Genomic DNA, 20,882 nt, shown 5'->3' with positions numbered 1-20,882 from the left:
TGTCCCACGGCCGGGACGCAATTCACATTCTTCCTCCTGTATCCGAGGTTCGACAATCGGCCGGAGCCTCCTTTCTAGCACCCTAGAGTAAGCTTTCCCCGGAAGGCTGAAAAGTGTGATACCCCGATAATTGGAGCCCCTTTTTAAAATGGGAACCACCACACTGGTCTGCCACTCCACAGGCACTGTCCCAGATTTCCACGCGACATTGAAAAGGCGTGTCAGCCAAGACAGCCCAACAATGTCCAGAGCAGTAGCGGAGCGAGTGTGGGGGCAGAAGGTGCGGCCGCCCCAGGCCCACTGTTGTCTCAAGGGGCCCACTTTGAGCCAAATTTAACATGCATTTTGTTATTTAGTTGAGTTTTCCAATAAAGTTAGTTTGACTAGGTCTGAGTCTCTCTTTTCTTTTGCCACAATCAAGACACACAATGTATTTTGTAGTGCAGAGAGGGGCCCCCCTCCACTGCCAAGGGGGTTCTCAACTTCGGCAGCAAACAGCACCAGCAGGGTGCTGTGGCCTGTTTGTAATGTCATTGATCCCACCTCTTAGCACCCCCTTTGCTGGGCCCCCGCTGCTGTCTGGAGTTTTAAAAACCTAGTCGTCTGTCTGCTTTATTTCTGTTTACCTTGCAGTTTTTCGTAACATTAAAAGTGTAAAAAACTAAATAAAAAATGTTTTCTCATTGACAACTCAACCTGGCAAGTCTCCTCCCGTTGCTAGCTCCACTAACGTAAACGCTACTAGCCAAGCAAATAAACATGTTAGCGAGGAGCACCCAGCTAGCTCCATGCAGGAAAGCAACAGTGCTGATGAAAATTTAATTGGTAAGTTGTTTCATCATTATTTGAGATTACGCTTAGATGCTGGTCTTTTGTTTGTGGGTGCATATGTTGTAGACCGCCGTGTCTGCTTGGTTATCGTACTGTATGAACGGCAGGCCATTGCTGTCACACTGTTTACAAAGTTTGTTGTTGTGCGTGGGTTGATAATGTGTGGTTTTATTGTATTGTCTGTTTGGCTGTGTGGCTGGATGAGCGTCCAACTTCACTGAATGTTAAACTGTAGTTGCCTTCTATCTTTGGTTTCCCATCCGGCTAATTAAGTCTGCTTTACTAGTTTAATCGGTGGAATATGCACACAGACATATCAGCACTTGTGCTGCTTAAATATATATAAATATATAGCCTATAGACAGTTTAAGGGCCCACTATTGGTCCCCACCCCCTCTGCAATGAGCCATAGGCTCCGCGCCTGGTCCAGAGCCTTTAGCATCTCAGGGCGAATCTCTTCCACACCTGGCGCCTTGCTACTGAGGAGCTTTCTAACTGCCTCAGTAACCTCTGCCAAGGTTAGTGGTAAGGCTTCCCGTGGATCTTCAGACTCTGCCTCCTCTTCAGAGGACGTGTTGTCTGGGTTCAGGAGTTCTTCAAAGTGTTCATTCCACCACCCAACATTGTCCCCAGTTCTCCACCCCTGCTGATAACAGCCTGGGGCAAGCCCTGCTCTCCCATCCTGAGCCATCGGACGGTTTGCCAGAACCTCCTTGAGACCAACCGAAAGTCCTTCTCCAAAGCCTCCCCGAACTCCTCCCACACCCAGGTTTTTGCTTCCGCAACCACTGAAGCCACAGCCCTCCGAGCCACCCGATACCTGTCAGCTGCTTCCAGAGACCCTGGGCTAACCAAGCCCGAAAGGCCTCCTTCTTCAGCCTGACGGCTTCCTTCACCACTGGAGTCCACCAGCGGGTTCTAAGGTTGCTGCCAAGACAGGCACCAAATGTCTTCTGGCTGCAACTCCTAGCCGCAGCTTCTACAATAGAGGCTTTGAACAAGGACCACTCGGACTCCATGTCCCCAACCTCCCCCGAGGGAGAAGTTCTTCCGGAGGTGGGAGTTGAAGACCCCACGGACAGGGGCCTCTGCCAGACGTTCCCAGTTCACCCGCACTACACATTTTGGTTTGCCAGGTCTGTCCGGCAGCCTTCCCCGCCATCTGATCCAACTCGCCACCAGGTGGTGATCAGTTGACAGCTCTGCTCCTCTCTTTACCCAAGTGTCCAAAACATACGGCCGCAGATCTGACAAAACAACTACAAAGTCGATCATCGATCTTTGGCCTAGGGTGCTCTTGTACCAGGTACACTTATGAACATCCCTATGCTTGAACATGGTGTTTGTTATGGCCAATCCATGACTAGCACAGAAGTCCAACAACAAAACACCACTCGGGTTCAGATCGGGCAGGCAGTTCCTCCCAATCACTCCCCTCCAGGTGTCCCCGTCGTCGCCCACGTGAACATTGAAGTCCCCCAGTAGAACTACAGAGTCCCTAGGCGGAACCCCTTCCAGGACCCCACCCAGAAACTCCAAGAAGGCTGTGTACTCTGAGCTGCTGTTAGGTGCATTTGCACATACAACAGTCAGAGCCTCCCTCTCTGCAACCTGAAGTCGCAGAGAGGCAACCCTCTCGTTCACCGGGGAAAACTCCAACACAGCGGTGTGTGAGTATCCCCACACCCGCCCGGCACCTCTCACCCTGGGCAACTCCAGTCCCTCTCCAGGAGTTTGGTTCCAGAACCGACGCTGTGCGTAGAGGCGAGCCCAACTATGTCTAGCTGGTAGCGCTCCACCTCCCGCACCAGCTCCAGCCCCTTCCCTATCAGAGAGGTGACTTTCCACGTCCCTAGAGCCAGTCTGCGCTGCCGGAAATGCCCAGGCCTCCGCCTACGCCTGCCAGCCGGCTCTGCATGCACCTTCCCCCATGCCTCTCCCTGTGTGTGATGGGCCTACAGGGCAGCGGCTCCATGTGGTTGTTTCGGGCTGGGAGGAAGGCCCGGCCACCAGACGCTCGCCTTCAAGCTCCCCCCCTGGGTCTGGCTCCAGGGGCGTGGGTGCCCTCTTCCGGGCGAGGTGGCTTGCTCTAAAGTATGCCGCTTCATAGGGGTATTTGTTGAACCGCTCTTGGTCTGGCCCCTCCCCTGGGACCACTTTGCCTTGGGAGACCTTACCAGGGGCTAGTGCCCCCAACAACACAGCTTCCAGGTTCACCGGGACATGCAAACTCCTCCACCACGTTAAGGTGGCGATTCTTGGAGGAGTCATTGAATGGTAAGATGTAATATTCTACTTGTCTTTTGATTCGAGAATGATGTGTTTGCTGTCCAAGGTGTTCAGCTACTGAATGAGGAAGAGGAGTCGGCTGATGTCTTGTAATCCAGGTAAATTTGACTTCAAACACACAAATATATATTACACAGATCACATTTCCACCACTTTTTTTCAAATGGAAAATGGCTGCATGATGCATCATTTCTATTTAGGACCATTATAAAATGTATTTGAAATGGCACACTACATTTATATTTTGACTCTTTCTATCAGTCTTACTGTGAGATGTGTTCAATTGAACTCCGCCGGCTGGTCCCACGTTTCAGTCTCTGGCAAGCGGCTCTTTCCAGGTCCAGAGAGGTCCACGGGCCAGATTAGATGCCTTGACACCTTGGTCGGAGTGTGCAGCTGGGATGGAGATTGTACATTGGTTCAGCCGTTGTCTCAGAAGCTCCAAGAGGATCCAACAGGAAAAATTATTAAAGAGTCTTTTGATACGTCGATTTCCAATTCAGATTAACCAGATGGCCATCTTGATGAATCCACTAAGTAATTGGCGTTCAAAATTGAAGAGCAAAGACTTTGGAGAAGAAAGTTCAAAAACCTTGCTTGAGCCAGAAAGAATTGATGTTCCAAAAATTGTGCGTGAAAAAGAAAGTTCGGCAGAGCCTCGTCTCTACGGCACAAACTTAAAAGAAGTGATTCGGACCGAAGTCCGAAGAGAAGCGAGCAAGAGCTGAAGCTCTAAACTTCAAGAAACCAAAACTAAGAAGAACCCAAGGTCTGAGCTGAGTGTGAACTCTTATCACCTGGATGGGAGGAGGGGGGTCTGCAGGCAAAGAGGGGTGCCGCCCACGGGTGACTCCCATTCTGACCGGAGGACAATTGTTTAAACTAAACCGAGTTTACTCAATAAGATTAAGAATCTAAACATATATACATCACCATACATTCATTTCGATATTATTTCTATCAGATCCACATTGATGTAGGTTCACGTCATATATTTAGACAAACATTTCTATCAGATTCATGTTGAGATGAAAATCACACCATCTGGGAACATCCTCAGTCAATCCCAGCCTGTAGGTGAACAAAAACATGTTATACAGTCAGCATTCTTAATAAGACATATTAATAAAGTAGGAAAATAAATTGGTGTCTATAAATAACACCTTCTATAGCTAATATCAAACAGTCTGCTTTATAACACGTCTAAATGTATAATTATGAAGGTTATGTATTCATGGATATTCTAACACTAGATGGCAATAGCGCTCCACGTCAAATTCCTATTAAACATAATATAACTCTTATTGCTGTTCTGAAGATCAGATTTTGAGTTTAAAAAGATGATTATAATACATTCAACGTGACATTTACAAATATCTAGATGAAGAAAGACATAAATGTTCATTTGATGCAGAATTGAACGCTGTGGTTTAATTCAGCTCTTCAGCAGTCCTTCAACAGATGGTCAATTTTACGACTTTGCAGAGACTGGTTTCGGTCACAGTTCATGTCTTTGGGGTCAATTTGTAGATAGCAGAGTGTTCTGTTTCTGCTCGGTTGTTTATTCCAGGTGTTGTAAAAGTTCAAAACATCCTTACTGAGAGGGAGACTTAAATCATTGATCAGTTCCTTTGTTCCTTGGTAAAAGTAATCAACATGTTAATCCACAGTCCTGAGTCCTGCAGGAAGAGAGTTGTAAACGTGGCTGCTGATAACGGCTACAACATGGTTCTTTATCTTCTCACGGCGTCTGTGCCGGCTTCCTCACCCTCTGCTTGTCAACAAATGCACGTTGTTTCAGATGGGAAGTGTAACCGTTTTACAACAGTGCAGTTGCAGTCAGAGACCTGCTGTTGGAACCAAAGCACACCAAAACTGAAAAGTTACCTATTGGGGCTTTAACAATAAATTATAGCATTACAAATCATTAGCAAACATTATTAACTATAATTTCATTGTTTGTTTACAGTAAATAACTATTAACTAATGGTTAATTAACTATCTATTTACCCTTATTTACTCTTATAGATGATGGTTATTATAAAGTTTTACCCTTTTTTCTTTTGGTAAACATTTAAAACGGGCCAGTTTGACCCGAACACCACACAAGGGTTAAGTTTAGATTTCTTAACTTGCCTTATGAAATTCTGATGCACTTTCAGTTTTGTTTTCTGAAATGTGTGCTTGTCAGATAAGTAAAAGTAAGCAAAAAAAGGGTATCACTAGGAGGGCAGTGACCAATAACATGGATATTTTTAAACCCTGAGCATCATTTTGTAAATAGCCTTCAGCAGCCATTTAAATTACATTTGCCACTTGTCGACAATTGGAGGAAACTTTAGAGGTTGGTTTTCTAGTTATAGTCGATTAAATTCATGGTTGGTTTTCTGGTTTGGTAAGTTGTATCGTTATTTTAAACTGATGGTTTAACTTAACAATGTTGCATTTTAGCTTGTGTGAAACTGAGGTTAGACTACTTAATAAATGACTGACTTCTTTCTCTTTTATCTAGTCGGGGCAAAATGGCAAGTCCGAGCAAAAAGGCAAAAAAGTGAGTACCTCTGTCTTTGTTAAACCAGTTTACAATATCCCAATATTGGAGGAAAATTTAGAGGTTGGTTTTCTAGTTATAGTCGATTAAATTCATGGTTGGTTTTCTGGTTTGGTAAGTTGTATCATTATTTTAAACTGATGGTTTAACTTACCAATTTTGCCTTTTAACGTGTGTAAAACTGAAGTTATTTAATAAATGACTTATTAACTTCTTGCTCTTTTATGTAGAACAAGTTGCTGCAACATGGAAAATATGTGAGTACCTCTGTCTTTGTTAAACCACTTTGCACAATAAATTTTTTTTTTTTTTTTAAATAAGTTGGAAGTTTCAGCACTAATTCATACTGTCAATGCTCTTTTTTTTTCAAAATTCTACAGACCGATCATCACCAAGGTAAAACAGAACAAATTATAAACACTTGTAGAATAAACCGCACACTAACACACCTGCACAAAGTTAAGCCTGTGTACATGTATTATCCATTATCAGTCTAGATTAAAAATCTATTTAACTGGGAGTTCTTGGTTCTCTTCGTTCTATAGGCCTAGATGCTTGTTATCCCCATGAGTGGTGAGGAGAGCTACGGTAGCTTTGTCCAACTTTTATAATCAAACCAACCTTCTTTATTCTCCTTTCCTTCAATACTTAAAAAAAAGAAAGAGGAACACGCTTTCTATTGAAAGGACATTTTCAGTGTCCAATGTTTTGTTCTCTTTGTTCTACTAGATGTTTAATATCCCCACCAGTGGTAAAGCCATAAAAAACATTCTTTGTAGCGTCAGCATTATTTTTGGGCTCATTTCATGCTTATGCTATACCTCCCAGAGCCCTCAGGCAAAATTGAGCTGGTCTCCATGGTGTTGTTTTATTTTTGGCATTTCATTGTTCTTAGCTTTTGTTTGTTTGTTTTCTGCCAGGTGTTTAATGATCCCATCCATGGTCACATGGAGTTACACCCACTCCTCATCGAGATCATTGACACACCTCAGTTCCAGAGACTTCGACTCATAAAGCAGCTTGGAGGTGTCTACTCAGTTTACCCCGGAGCGTCTCACAACCGCTTTGAACACTCGATCGGGTAAGTCAGCAAGTTTTCAGATTTCAGCCCACAGGTGACCTCAGTCCAAATAAGGAGAAGACTCATGGTTTTCACATAACCAATAAAGGCAGAAAACAGTGCCTGTCTTAGTATGGATCGAATAAAAAATATGAATAAAAATATATATAATAAATTGTGATAACTGTGTTATAATTTAAAAAAATGTTTTCTGTGGTCTAAAAAGGGTGGGATACTTAGCAGGAAAACTTGCTGAGGCTCTCAGGTCAAGGCAGCCAGAACTCAACATCAATGACAGAGACGTCCGTTGTGTTCAGATTGCTGGCCTCTGTCATGACCTGGGTGAGTAATGCATCCCTTTTCAATAATACATGGAATGGTTAATAAATTATATTATTAGGTATGAAAAGAGTCAAATGAAAGTAAAATGATCCAGAAATAACCCTTCCATCTTTCAAAAAAGCAAGGGCTTCTGCATTTAAAAATAAAAATATGAGGGTGGGGTGGTGGTGGTGGTAGCTCCGTCTGTAGGGACTCTGATAAGAACTGGAGGGTCTGGATATCTGAAACAAATTTTTAAAAATTGTTTATCCCAGAGGGCATTTCGGTTCGACAGTCCACCCAGACCATGCATACGTTTACAAACACATAACAGTCTTTTCTTGAAAGCAATATCATCAAGTTTAGATTCAGGAGTAATCTATCCTCAACTCAAACAGGTTTATTAAGACATACTGACTGTATAATCTGTGCACTATCAGTGGATTACGCCTGTATTTATCTATCCATTTCAAGGTCATGGACCCTTTTCCCATCTGTATGATGGAATGTTCCTCCCCAAAGCACTGACAAAGAAGGAAGAAGAAATGAGAAGAAATAGGAAATTGAGAAAAGAGGAGAAATTGGAGGAATGGAAGGTAAGAAGTTCATATTTTTGTTGTAATACAACAAATGAAATACAGAGGAACCGCAAAACTGAAGCACATGTACCTTTCACACCGGCTTGTTCTTGAAACAAAATCCAGGATGTTCTTTTTGTGTTGCTAAATGACCCATACCCTGTTCTCTTTGGTAATAATATATCAACTTTTTATCTGACATGTTACCGCTGTTCAGAAGCTCCATGAGATTTTACTAAATGTTTCTGTTTTAACCATTAATCCTGGTGATTCAGAGCTTTAGATACAACAAACAAAGATAATAATTGAATTCATGGTTCATAAGAGGTAAAAGAGGAACCTCTTTTAAAAGCAGAAGGGATTTCTAGATCTGTTTATGTCTCTTTGTCACTCAATAAGAGAAGATAACCTTTATTCATCCTACAACGGGCAGCAAAGAGCAAGGATAGCCAAAAAAGAGTACACAGTGCACAATTCAATAACTTTAGATCAAAAGAGTGTGATTGTTGTGTTTACATCCAAACAAACCGGGCTAAAGGGGAAACGCCCCTTTGTTTCAGAACAACTTTTCCAAACTATCCAGGTGTGAAAAAACAAGCATGATTACCTTCCCAAAAACTCTTACGCTTAACAGTTTGACATCGGGTTGAGTTCAGCTAGCTAAATAACCCTGGTAAAGACTGTTAGGATGTTGTATACAGTATATTGGCTGACATTAAGTGGCTCGTCAAATTCTGAAGAGCTTTAGGAACTCTGACATTGTAAATTGTTGTACATACGTTTTGAGATATACTCTTCAAATGTGGGGGAAATTAAAGTATGTGGGATTATTGTATTTATGTTTTAAATCTTGTGTTGACACATTTATGAGTCTGTGTGTCTCACAGCATGAAAAGGGCTCTTGTGACATGCTAGACCACCTGCTGAAAGAGAATAATCTTAAACCAGTGATGGAGAAGTATGGACTGAAACCTAAAGATGTGACATTCATTAAGGAGATGATTGCTGGACCTCTACAGGAATCTAAAAGCAAGAAGGTAAGTTCACCTCATTATGTTATTCAGAAGTCGGATAAGATACTGTATGAATATAAGATAAGAGAAGATAAAACTTTATTCATCCCACAACGGGCAGCAAAGAGCAAGGATAGCCAAAAAGAGCACATAGTGCACCATTCAAGAAAAAATAGATCAAAAAAGTTGAGGAGCCAAAAGAGTGTGATTGCTGTGTTCACATATTTACCAAACAAACCGGGCTATGGTTTCAGAACAACTTTTCCAAACTACCCAGGTGTGAAAAAACTGAACTGCATGATCACCTTCCCAAAAACTCTTGTGCTTAACAGTTTGATATCAGGTTGGGTTCAGCTAGCTAAATAACCCTGATAAAGACTGTTAGGATGTTGTATACAGTATATGTCCACAGAAAATTGGCTGAAATTCTGAGGAACTTTAGGAACTCTGACATTTAACTTTTTTTAACATACACAAGTTTTGAGATATTCTCTTCAAATGTGGGGGAAATTAAAGTATGTGGGATTATTATATTTATGTTTTAAATCTTGTGTTGATACATGTATGACTCTGTGTGTCTTGCAGGATGAAAAGGGCTATTATGACATAATTAACACCCTGGTGGAACTGATTGATCTTGAAAAAGTGATGATGGACAAGTATAAACTGAAACATGAAGATGTGAAAAACATTAAGGAGATGATTGCTGAACAGGAATCTAAAAGCAAGAAGGCAAGTTCAATGTCCACAGTAAATTGGCTGACATTAAGTCACTCGTCAAATTCTGAGGAACTTTAGGAACTCTGACATTTAAAGTGTTTCTTACATACACACGTTTTGAGATCTACTCTGCAAATGTTGGTTGTGCTATTTGTGTAGTTCCCTGTCTTCTTGCAATATTTACACACAGTTTTTGTCTCGTCTGTTATCTTCTCACCTCTTTCATTTTCTGTCTTGGGGAAGCTAAAATGCTTCCACACCTATGATTTAAAAGAGGGTGGTGCGTCCTCAATTTCTAAATCTTACTTTACAGCTGCTAACGCTCACGATATTATTGAGATTCATTTTTCAGAGTACTGATGTGAATCTTGACACCTTTGAATCGATTTATCACGATTTTACAATTAATCTTTACATCCCTAACTGTCAATATTACAGGAACAGAGTAAGCTTGAACAAGTGATGATGAAGAAATACAAACTGAACCCTGAAGATGTGAAATTCATTAAGGAGAAGATTGCTGAAGGCAAGAAGGCAAGTTCACCCCATCTGTGCATAAATCAGTCTGTGTCCTACAGCAATGTCACTATTTTGTAACATCTCCTCAGCATAAAGGCGGACAAGAAGAGTCCTTTTTTTTATCGTGAAAAAAAGTTTTTCTTCTGCCTAGACCTCCAATTGAAATTGGACCTGCTGTTTAATTTGTCATGCTTTTACTTGTACATAGTTTATTGTGTTCATATTTTAGCTTTATCTCTGTTTTGTGGAATGGTCCTACATATTTTTTCTATGCAGTATAAATTCATTGACAACAACATACGTGTCAATAAAACTGGTCCTGATTCGCTTTGTGTCGTCATCCCTGCAGTGGCCGTACAAAGGGCGCCCAGAAAAAAAGTCCTTCCTCTACGAAATTGTGTCCAACAAAAGAAACGGCGTTGATGTGGACAAGTTTGACTACTTGGCCAGGTCAGGTTTTAATGAAGTGCTGTAGAGCAATTCATTTTGTGACGAAGACCGCGACAGCACTTCTTTTTTTTTACCGTGAACAATGCATTATTCTCCTGATTATTTTAAATTATAGGCTACAAAACTCTCCAGTAAATTCAGTTTCCCTCTATACACCTATTTTCTTCACCTTGCCTCAATCTGCCTCTACTCAGGGACTCTTCCTACCTGGGGATCAAGAACAACTTTGACTTTCGTCGCTTCATGCAGTTTGCCAGAGTGTGTGAGGTTGATGGCAGGAAAACTATCTGCACCAGAGACAAGGTGCTGACACACTTGACCTTGTAAACAGATAATTGAAAGCAAACTGATAATGTTGTTATTTATGACTAAACTGTAATCCTAACCTCAACAGGAGGAGGGCCATATGTACGACTTGTTCTATACAAGACACTGTCTCCACAAAAGAGCCTGTCAGCACAGAGTAAGCCACATCATACAAGAAATGTAAGTGTCTACCTTCAGAAGTTATTACTCCAAATATAAGATTGGTCTCCTTCTGATTTCCATTATTTGATCTGCGTCATGATTCATTATCTCATCAGTAATAATATGTTTGATATGAACATACAGGATTGCAGAGGCTTTTTTGAAAGCAGACGGTCACATTCAGATTGAAGGATCACAAGGATCAGCAGGATCAGAAGGAACAATAGGATTTCAAGGATCAAGAGGGCTGTTCACTCTCTCTACAGCCTTTAAGAACATGGAGGCCTATACAAAGCTCACAGGTGTGTAGATTTAAATGTGTGCTGTTAGCTCATGTTTAACATTAAAGCCAATTCAGACTACAGGAATATCAAGACATTGTTTTAAATAATGCACTACACCCAACAATCTGAAAAGGAATTTTTGAATGTTTGAGGAGTTCACAAATCCAGTCTTAAACATCCTGAACAACTGGCTGTCCTGATCATTTGAACCTGTTTCATATTTAGGATGTTTATTTATTATTATTATTTAAGTAAAAGTGACATATTTCAATACTTTTTGGAAAAACACTTACTGCTTTCTGTAAGGTTAGTGGCTCTGTTGCGAAGTCATTTACTGTTATGCTACTTTATCCATTTTTTTTACTATGCTCATGTTAAAAAAATAAATAAACCAGATCCTGTTAATTAAATAAGTTGTAGTTGCCATGTCTTAAAATGTATTGAGTGTGTTTGAATTAAATTCACTAATTTTTCTGTGTGTAATTATTTATCGTTTGCTTGTTACTCTGTTACTCTTTTAGACAACGTGTTTGAGGAAATACTGAAGTCTTCCCGTCCTGAGTTACAAGAGGCAAGAGAGATTCTGCAAAATATTGTCTCTCGAAAGATCTACAAGTTTGTTGGTGAGACAAAGCCAAAGACCATCAAGGATTGGAAAGTAAGTCTGTGTTCTTGTGTTTCATTACATTTATAACACATGATCTAATGCACTGTTATCACAAAGCTGGATAATGTGCTCATTTTCAGTTCATAGAATATGTACAAATCACATTCTTTACTGTCTCCAGCATTTTATCTTGCCCGTGTTGTTATTACATTTAACATGAACAGCAGCACTATTGAACAGTTCTCTTTTTGAAATGCAATGTGAATTGGATAGCAGCTTGAAATGTCTTACAATACAAAATCCCTCAGTCAACTAATGCTGCATGATATTGGGGAAACTGCGATAACCTTTTGAGGTTCATACAATTACAATTTGTATTATCATTTGGGCCTTCAAGTCTATTTTCTTTTTCAAATAAGAACCCCTTATACATTCAAAGTGACAACTAGTCTGCATCAAGAGCCCTGTGACAGTAACTTCAAAGCAAATAACAGTTCATCGTCATACACTGCATGTGATGTGTTACCATAGCACTTGTAAACTTGTACACATAGCAAAAGTGATGCAAAAATCATACCTACAGTCAAAAATATCTACACTAAGTTGGTGCAGTTTTTTGAGTGAATAAGAATTGAATTCCAAGTTGCTTACATTGTCAACTTAAAATGCAAAAAACCTTTAATCTATCCTTTCTCATTGTTCTCATTTTTTTCTGCTTCCTTTAAAGAACCTGAAGCTGGAAAAAAACTGGAAAAAAACATTGGCTCAGCCCCTCCCTAACGAGGAAGAAGACAACCTGAAACAGGAGGACTTTGAAATCAAGGTGTTTTTTTTTTTTTTACTTTCTTTCATCTCACTTTTTTGTAAAATCTTCGGTTTTGCTGATCTTTTGATTTGTAAGATGTTGTAGAAGTGTTTGTTATGGCACACATCATTTTACTCCTTTAACCTTTTTAGGTCATTGAAATGGACTATGGCATGGAAGACAAGAACCCTGTTGAACATATGCATTTCTACAGCAAATATGAGCCTGACGTGGCAAAGCCAATGTCCAGAGAAAATGTCAGAACTAATTATTGATTAAAACAATTTTTTATCGCAATCTTTCAATATTTCTTCTGTTTATTATCTGTAAGGCAGCTTATGTCTCCATAACTCTCAAATTAAAGCTGCTGTCATTCTTTACAGGCATCCAGGATTGGCACAACGATCTATTCTGAGCAGCTGATCAGGGTCTTCTGTAAGAAGACTGATGAACAGAGTGTGGAGGCTGCCAGACAGCACTTTAAACAATGGTACAATGATTTTCCAATCCTTTGATAATAGTTGAATATTAAGATGTTAAAGGATACAATATCAACTAACTTGCTGTTGATTAAACATAAAACATCAAATATATATTCAGACCAGTTGACTTGGCAAAAGTAAATAGAAAACAGTCAGCAGTGAGTACAGTTTATTTAACATGGTTGAACGTGATTTACAATCTGCTGAGTGCCTACATAAAGTACTTTTATTATCATTTTCTAAATCAAAATACTGCCGAACTGAGTCACACTCCAACATGTTATTGGTCCTTTGTCCTGGTTTGCGTCCAGGTTAGACAGCAAGTCTAAGACAGTCAGTCAGGTTTCCGTACTGAAGTCCGACAATAAACAGAGTAAATTGCTCTGTTAACTGTGACGAACAAATGCAGCTAAAACAGTCCCCATTTGAAACACAATATCAACCATTAGAACACACCTAAGGATAGAAATGTCCAAACGTCCCAAACGAGTGTTAGTGTGGACCGTATTGTCAACAATACAAAAAGTCTATGGTGTAGACCCTCAGTAAGCAGTGGGCAGTAAGTGTGACTCCCCAGCAGCTAACTGTCATATCAGTGTTTTCCAGCTCCGTGCACTGAGCTTATGATAGTGAAATGTCCCTTTTTAAACATAATTTGTCATGTTGGGGCGCTGGTGGCGCAGTGGTTAGTGCGCGCACCCCATGTATGGAGGCTAAAGTCTTCCAAGCGGGCGACCCAGGTTCAAATCCAACCTGTGGCTCCTTTCCCATGTCGTGCCCTACTCTTTCTCCCTGATTTTCGACTCTGTACTCGTGTCCTGTCTCTCCATTAGAGGCCCTAAGAGCCCAAAAATAAATCTAAAAAATAAAAAATGCTGCGTGCGCGACACAGCGAGAGATAGGGCATGCGCGATAGACTGCAGGTGTGCACTCAGTTTGAACGTCACAACATAGCAAAAACGAGAGCTGTATCACATCCGCTTCAGAGAGAGAGAAGATCCACTGTCCGTACACCCCTCTTGCTCATATGAAAACTGAAGCTTCTTATGGCTTCGTTTTAATAACGTGTACAGCCGCTTGCTGCTGATTCTGTGCTGATCTCCTGTAAATAATGGAATATCGAGTGGATGTTGAGCAGATTAAAGTTGTTTGTTGCAAAAAAATGTATTAATTTAGTGGGGAAAACCAAGGGGCAACCTCCGGTCTCGAAAAATGGAGCCTGTGCGGAAGTACAAAAAACTGCAGTTCCTCGAGGTTTCGCTTGAGGCTGGCTGCAGAAGCGCCGTAAGTGCCATAAGCCCACAGCCAGAAAAGCCCGTTTTTACCACAGGAATCAACATGTTTACAGCCTGGTTCAAAAAACGAGATATATCTGATAAGTTGACGGGCCCTTCTCCTCACACTGTGGGGGGGGTGAATTTCTTTATAACTCATCGGATTTTATTCTATTAAGGAAAACGGCTATGCCCATATAAGGGTTGTGGCAGATTTGATTGACAGCTCTGCGCGGTCAGCAGGTCAGGAGGCTAACAGCTTGATCCGTCTGATTTCTCCTCTTTCTTACTTCGTTTGGAGAGTTTGTTTAACACATATCTGACAACATACATGGCTTGCTGTGCGGTTAACAGACCATCCAAGAAGTTGATGCTTCAGTTTTCTTCGGTAAGTGATATAGTAGTGTTATATTTACTGCTTACTCATGTGTCGGTATTTATATTTACGGACATAGCTTGTTTAGCGTTAGCTTGTAAACCAGTCGGCTAACTACTCAGTGTAGCTCATTAATTACATTATTTACATTATTTACGGTCAATGGTTTAGAAATGTTTGTTGTTAAGATGTTGTTGTTGAAAATAGTGAGTTTGTGTTATGTTAGAAGCTAAAGGTTCACCTCGGTGGTTATCTGACGTTATGATGAATGTTAGACTCCACGTAAATGTGGACATTAAAAAACAAACTTTGTGTAGTAATTATCTGTCAGTAACATAAACTGAACTGAACTGAACCTAATGTGCTGTGTAGGTTATAGAGGATGACATTAATGTTACATGGTTGATGTAGTGTCTTAAGATTTGAGCAAACTGTTAACAAATTAAAAAACTTCACTTTGTAAGAGCATCTGTAACCATTAAGAACTATATTAATAACCATATTAATTTTCACTGAACTCATACACAGAATATAGCAGTAGAAATATAAAATATAAATAACATATGGAATGAAAATAAAATATAAAACACATAGATATAAAGTATAAGAAATAGTTTGAAGAATACAGCCATGTACTGAGCTCATGTTAATAATAAATGAGTTACTGTATGTTCTGTACTGAAGCACAGAGAGTTGGGACCTGTTAATGATTTAAATGAATTTTTCTTCACACAAAATCTGAGACAATTTGATGTGGAATATCATTGTGCAAGTGAGTGAGAGAGCTGAAAATATCATGATTACAATAAGGTTTATCTTCTTAACTTTAAATAGATGTTGATTACCTGAATACTGTACCTTTGTTGTCTTAGGTAGTACACTGTTGAATTTATAAATGTACTCTTACACACAGATGAATACAGAAAAATAGATGAGAACAAAAAAACGATTTAATGAATAACTGATATTTTCTCTCTTTCTTTGCCATCCTGAAGACCTCTCACTAAAAGTCCATGTTCTCCTGGATCCATGTCACATGCTCGAGCTTCTTCAGAATGACTTTTCAACAGTCAAAGTTCTGGTGAGAAGATGGCCAGCAGATGAGACGGCAGTACATCAAGGAGCTCCACAGGCTTCAGAAGAAGGAGGAGGGTTTGCACCTTGGAAGACTGTATTCATGCTTCAGCTGTTCAAATAAAAGTAGATCTCCTCCAAACAACTTGCAATCAAACCAAAAAAAAAAGAGTCTGTTTTTACAGCAGAGATTAACATGTTTACAGCTTGGTACAAAAAAAACAAATAGGTGTGATTAGCTCATGTCTCGATGGACACACACTGTATGGGGGGGTGAATGTTTTGATGACTCATCAGTTTTGATTTGATGAAGGATAAGAGTTATTCACAATAAGGCGTGTAGCTGACCAGCTTGACAGACGGGCGCGGTGTAACGGTTTGTCAAGAGGTTTAAAACACGCCTCAGCTCCAGCTCTCAGCCTGTGGGTGTCATCACTCAGGCCATCCGGGGGAGACCTCCCTCACAGCAAGCTGTTGAAGAGAAGCAACCGAAGTCCACCCCAGAAGAACCAACAAATGCAGATGTTGTTGAAGCTCAGGTTTCTTCCTCTGTCTCTGAAGCTCTCTGGGCACCTCGACGGACCAGTCACCAATAATCCACACTGTGTCTATAGGAGAAATACAAAGGTGTTCAATTAATGCCTCAGACAAGACAAAATGTACAGTTAACTACATGTGACAGCTCAGGGTGTTTTTTTGTTATGAGCCACATCTGCAGGAATAATATTGAACAAGGTAGCTGCAACTCATAATAATAGATGCCAGTCTTAAACACTATTTTTTCTAATACTTAAAGTTTTTGGTGTGAAGCTGACACTGTCCACAGACTTCATGACTTCACGGGGTTCAATAGAAAACAAATGTCTTATAATAAATACTAAATAATTATTTTTCAATTGTCATGTTCACCCACATCACTGTTGACATCAGTAAATATAAGACACAGACATTCCTCTTTTTGTCAGAACAGTAACATGAACTGTATGCTTTGTAATATTGATTTCTTCTGGATGTCTCATATTTATTTACAGTTTATGGATAAAACTTTGTTAATGTATTTCTCTGCTAACAACGACAAAGTCTAACTTCTCTGACAAATAACTAATAAACATAATTGTATATTTAAAAAAGTGTAGTTTTGAGACTTTAATTAAATATTTGTGTTGAATATAATTAGTTTTAACTGTGTTGTAGAAAAGTTAAAAGTTAACTTACTGTTTGTAGAGTTTTCTCAGGACGAGCAGGAATCGGGGATGATAGCAGCCTAGCTGTCAGCGATGCTGTCAAGTGGACTGCTAACGTCGAGCTGAATGGGCGGAGTTAAGTCCCGCCGGTCCCGCCTTACGGCTGTTGCTAGGTTGATCCGAAGTTAGGTTGAAACTGCAAATCCAATATGGATGCGGCCGTCGATTGGACTCATTTTCTGCCTATGTAACAGACGGGTCAGGGTTCGTCCAGTAATATTTACAGTCTATGGGGAAAACACATTTAATATGAATACAAACCTAATATTAAAATATATCCTAAGATAAAGTAAGAAAAAAAAATAGACTACGTCAATCTCTGTGTTTTATTACTTGAGATTTTTAAAAAACTGAAAGTTCTCAGCAGTGAGATGATGGATCTGCATGATGAGTACATCGTTTATCTTTAAAATAAGTTGAATGTTAGATTGTTTGTTAAATAGAATCATTTCTTCTTTAGTTTATCTCTCACTAGGTTTACTCTACACTGCTTTCTTTAAACAGATGTACTTTTGTGTCTTTATTAACATGCAGGTTAGAGAAGGAGCCAAATCTGCTTGGACCTGAGGGTAATTAAAAGACCATGGAAATGACTCAACAACATGAATAACACAGAATTATTTCTTATTCAGACTCAGGACTCTTTCTAGCTTTTATCATATACATGTTGTATTGTTGTTTTAAATTGTTGACTCCCTTCTGCATCTGCATAAGTTCCAACAACATACAACATGTTTTTATTGAGGACAAAGATAAATCATAATATATAATAATATAAACTGATACATAGACACACATGACACTGGATACTTACACAGCTAGCAGCTGTATGGCTGTTGAATACCATTTAGGTAAAGAAAGCCATTATTGAAATCCAACAATCATTGTCTCAAACTGAATATATAAACTGCATGTTTCTGAATTGATTCAGCTTTTGGTCACATTTATGCTTCTTTGTAGGTTGTGAATTCTTTTTGGTCGGGGAAAGATGTAAAGCACTCCCAACATGTGTAATGGAGTGAATATTTCACTTGTGGTTTTATTTAGGGATTTATAATACTCAGTGGTGTTTTAGTTTTGATGTTAATCGTTTGAAGATTGAGGACATGAGATTAGATTATTTGTCTTTGAGTGGTGTTTAATGAGAGATGATCATGAGTGATGTTTTGGTGACTGGTATTATCTTATATTATATTACTTTGTATCTGCAGCATTTATTATCACAATACAATTTTAATCTGTTTTAAAATGAGTCTTATTTTGGGCATGTTTTATAATGTGCTCTTCTTTTGAGTTTATGATTCTTACTTTAAAAACTGGAACTTTTGAATCTTTGGAATATTTGCATCTAAAAACTTGAAATTCGAATTAAACAATATCTTTAAACGTATCCATCAACTACCTTTCTTTGATGGATGATGAATGTGTTTAAATGTATGACAGACTTTAAGTGAAGCTATAATTGTTTGACGATTGGTTCTTACATAATGCATCTATGAGAACCTTTCAAGTGTATTCCTGTTGTGATGGGTTCATATCTGATAAAATCTGCATGTATTCAAAATAAACATCAGAGAAAATCCTGAGTTCAACATTGTGTAATCTATCAAACTATATATATACACACACACACACACACACACACACACACACACACACACACACACACACACACACACACACACACACACACACACACACACACACACACACACACACACACACACACACAATTGCAGTTCAAAGTGCTTTACAAAGGAGCAGAAAAGGGATTGAGAAAGGGTAGTTTGTAAAAACCTTTTAGAGACTAATGCACAGAAATAAGAAATAAAATAATCATGATAAATATAAATACTAAAAAAACATAAATCAAACACAAAAATGTGAATTAAAAAGTAGATATTAACACATTTTTCATTAGCTTCAAGATAAAGATAAGCTCCAAACAGAATTAGAAAACAGCTTCTGTTAAATTTTTAGGGCTGCCTCGATGTAGGCTCTCAAATCTCTATATGCCTGTTCAGCTTATGTCCATGTAAGTAGACTACAAAAGTAGAAAAGTGGAGGCTGCAGGTCGACATAAGAGCTTACCTACCGATTTACTGGAGGGTAGAGTATGTTTTACGTGACCATCTGTGCTAAAATTACCTAACCAACTAGTATTAGCATAACGCTGATACGAACAAGCAGTTTAAAATCGCCCGGCATTGCAGTTCCTCTGTGTCGTCACTGAATGTTTCCATTTCCGGGGTTTTGGCATCAACGCTCATTCGCTCCACGATATTTGCGCTGAGTCAAAGAGGAGGGTCCTGTGTCAAGTTACACATGCGCAGCGAGTAATACACCGGAAGCAAAGGGTTTTCCCTCAAAAATATAAAAAATAAACACGTGTTAAAGACAAAGATAAAGATAAACTTTATTGATCCCCCCCGTGGGGGAAATTTTTTTTGTTACAACAGTTCAAGCAAAACAGGAATATAATTATTAAAAATAACAAGAAGTTAAAAATCAAACATATTTACATCAGTTAAATAAAGGGAGAAAAAATACAATAATAGAATAAGAATTAAAAAATATATATTCTTAAAAAATAAACACGTGTTCCCGTAATTAATTACAATTTATTAATTGCATCTATTACTAAAAGCAATTTGTTTGTATTTTGTTCGTTTTTAAAGCTTTTTTTTTTTTTAAACACCATTGGCTGTAATAAATATGCCAGATTGTGGCAGGATCAGAATTTTGTTCTTGTTCTTTTTAACTTCACTTTGCATAGTCTTGAAACTAAAAGGAACTGATGAAATATATATTTGCCTTAAACACTAAGTCCAAATGAAATCTCTGGTTAAAACTGTTCTTCAATTAACTTTTTTTTTATGGGTAGCCTATCTTTATGCAGTCTGGTTACAATTTAACACCCCCCTTTCCTAATGGAAATGTCACTGACTCTACCAAAGTTTTAGTAATCATAAGTCATGTTTACCATATACAGGTGTTTTCACTCGTGTTAGCTTCGTATTGTGTAGTTTGTTTTTATAACTGGGTCTTAGAGGTTATACAAATTGATAATAGAGTACATACGGCTCCCAGGTTGCAGCTCTGGTGTAGTTGAAGCAACACATTCCTCCAGCAGCAGCAGCAAGGGCTGCTGGGTTTCGTTAGTCTCGTTTGATGCGGAGTTTCGTTTGTTGTGATGGTTGCATAGTCACTAGGCCCTGGAACTATAGCTGTTGCAATGCCGCAGCTATACAAGGATACTAAAAACAGACTTTATTCTGAAGGCTAAACCGGATATTGTTTGCGCTGTGGATGTGCTCGACGCGCTCGGCGTGGAAACAAAACCCGGGTATTTTCAGCGTACCCAGTGTCTCCTGCAAAACAGAGCAGAACTGCTGGATCAGCTGTTACAAGCGACGTAGTTTCCATTATCGGCTCTAGTTGAGGTGCTTTCTTTTTTCTTTTCTTTTTTCACTGAGTAACTCAAATGACCTCCTGTGTGTAAACCATAGACTGTAGATACGTGTAAACCCAACATGGACAACCGTAAAAGGCCGTTCGACGGAGGGTTGAGCCCTGATGAAAGCTTCAAAACGCCGGAGAAGAAAGTGTCAGCGGTCCGGCTGCAGGACTCGGACTACATGCAATGGGGAGTCGAGGAAACTTGTCGCTACCTGCGTAGAGAAGATCTCGGAGAATTTGAAGATACATTTCGAGGTTGGTTTTCTGGTTTGGTCGCTTTAATAGATGTTTTCATTGTGTAGGCTATCTGTTGATCAGATGGGTCAACGCTGCCGCCCATTTGTGTGTTTGACATGTAAGCAGTCAACATGAATAGTAATGTTTCCTCTGTCATCCAGCACAAAAAATCACAGGAGTCGGCCTGAGGTATCTGAATGACAGCGATCTGGAGAAGATTGGCATTGAGTAAGTGTTTCC

General features: G+C 39.5%; 2 protein-coding genes and 1 long non-coding RNA gene across 9 annotated transcripts in view; 2 read left to right on the top strand and 1 right to left on the bottom strand.

Annotated features, from left to right (window-relative positions):
* The window catches only part of samhd1 (SAM domain and HD domain 1), a 50,686-nt gene that overhangs the window by 18,810 nt on the left and 10,994 nt on the right, over positions 1–20,882 (top strand). Inside the window, exons 2-3 of the mRNA XM_065961284.1 lie at positions 20,456–20,660; positions 20,804–20,870. Of these exons, the coding sequence (XP_065817356.1) occupies positions 20,480–20,660; positions 20,804–20,870 (248 nt within the window). The 5' untranslated portion in view covers positions 20,456–20,479. The remainder of the gene's footprint in view (positions 1–20,455; positions 20,661–20,803; positions 20,871–20,882) is intronic.
* On the top strand, positions 5,349–18,532 carry LOC109996115 (deoxynucleoside triphosphate triphosphohydrolase SAMHD1-like). Of its 7 annotated transcripts, none has more exons than XM_065961287.1 (19): positions 5,349–5,464; positions 5,633–5,671; positions 5,902–5,928; positions 6,052–6,067; positions 6,592–6,752; positions 6,958–7,073; positions 7,527–7,648; positions 8,518–8,667; positions 9,229–9,375; positions 9,802–9,897; positions 10,232–10,332; positions 10,527–10,635; positions 10,727–10,818; positions 10,945–11,102; positions 11,606–11,742; positions 12,419–12,514; positions 12,649–12,753; positions 12,880–12,986; positions 17,481–18,532. In XM_065961287.1, the coding sequence occupies exons 2-19, from the start codon at positions 5,643–5,645 to the stop codon at positions 17,521–17,523; spliced, it is 1,812 nt and encodes a 603-aa protein (XP_065817359.1). In that variant the 5' UTR covers positions 5,349–5,464; positions 5,633–5,642; the 3' UTR covers positions 17,524–18,532. The 7 variants fall into 7 exon arrangements, with proteins under 7 accessions (XP_065817359.1, XP_065817357.1, XP_065817360.1 ...); XM_065961285.1 differs by having other exon boundaries at positions 5,375–5,515; XM_065961288.1 differs by lacking the exon at positions 17,481–18,532 and adding an exon at positions 15,624–15,767 and having other exon boundaries at positions 5,375–5,515.
* LOC136181074 (uncharacterized) lies at positions 15,561–19,477 on the bottom strand. Its single transcript, XR_010667525.1, has 3 exons — positions 19,042–19,477; positions 16,918–17,173; positions 15,561–16,310 (listed from the first exon to the last, which is right to left on the bottom strand). It is a non-coding gene; the product is annotated as an uncharacterized lncRNA (long non-coding RNA).

The sequence above is a fragment of the Labrus bergylta genome, chromosome 12 (assembly GCF_963930695.1).
Source record: "Labrus bergylta chromosome 12, fLabBer1.1, whole genome shotgun sequence".
Taxonomy (NCBI): Eukaryota; Metazoa; Chordata; class Actinopteri; order Labriformes; family Labridae; genus Labrus; species Labrus bergylta.
The sequence above is the reverse complement of the archived record's forward strand: the minus strand, read 5'-3'. Positions and strand labels throughout refer to the sequence as shown.

Excerpts from the sequence above, each read along its gene's own strand:
- LOC109996115 (XM_065961285.1), top strand. The coding sequence starts at position 5,496 with ATGGTTGGTTTTCTGGTTTG. Across the intron at positions 9,898-10,231 it reads AGATTGCTGAAGGCAAGAAG|TGGCCGTACAAAGGGCGCCC; the intron begins GCAAGTTCACCC and ends TCATCCCTGCAG. Across the intron at positions 10,333-10,526 it reads AAGTTTGACTACTTGGCCAG|GGACTCTTCCTACCTGGGGA; the intron begins GTCAGGTTTTAA and ends GCCTCTACTCAG.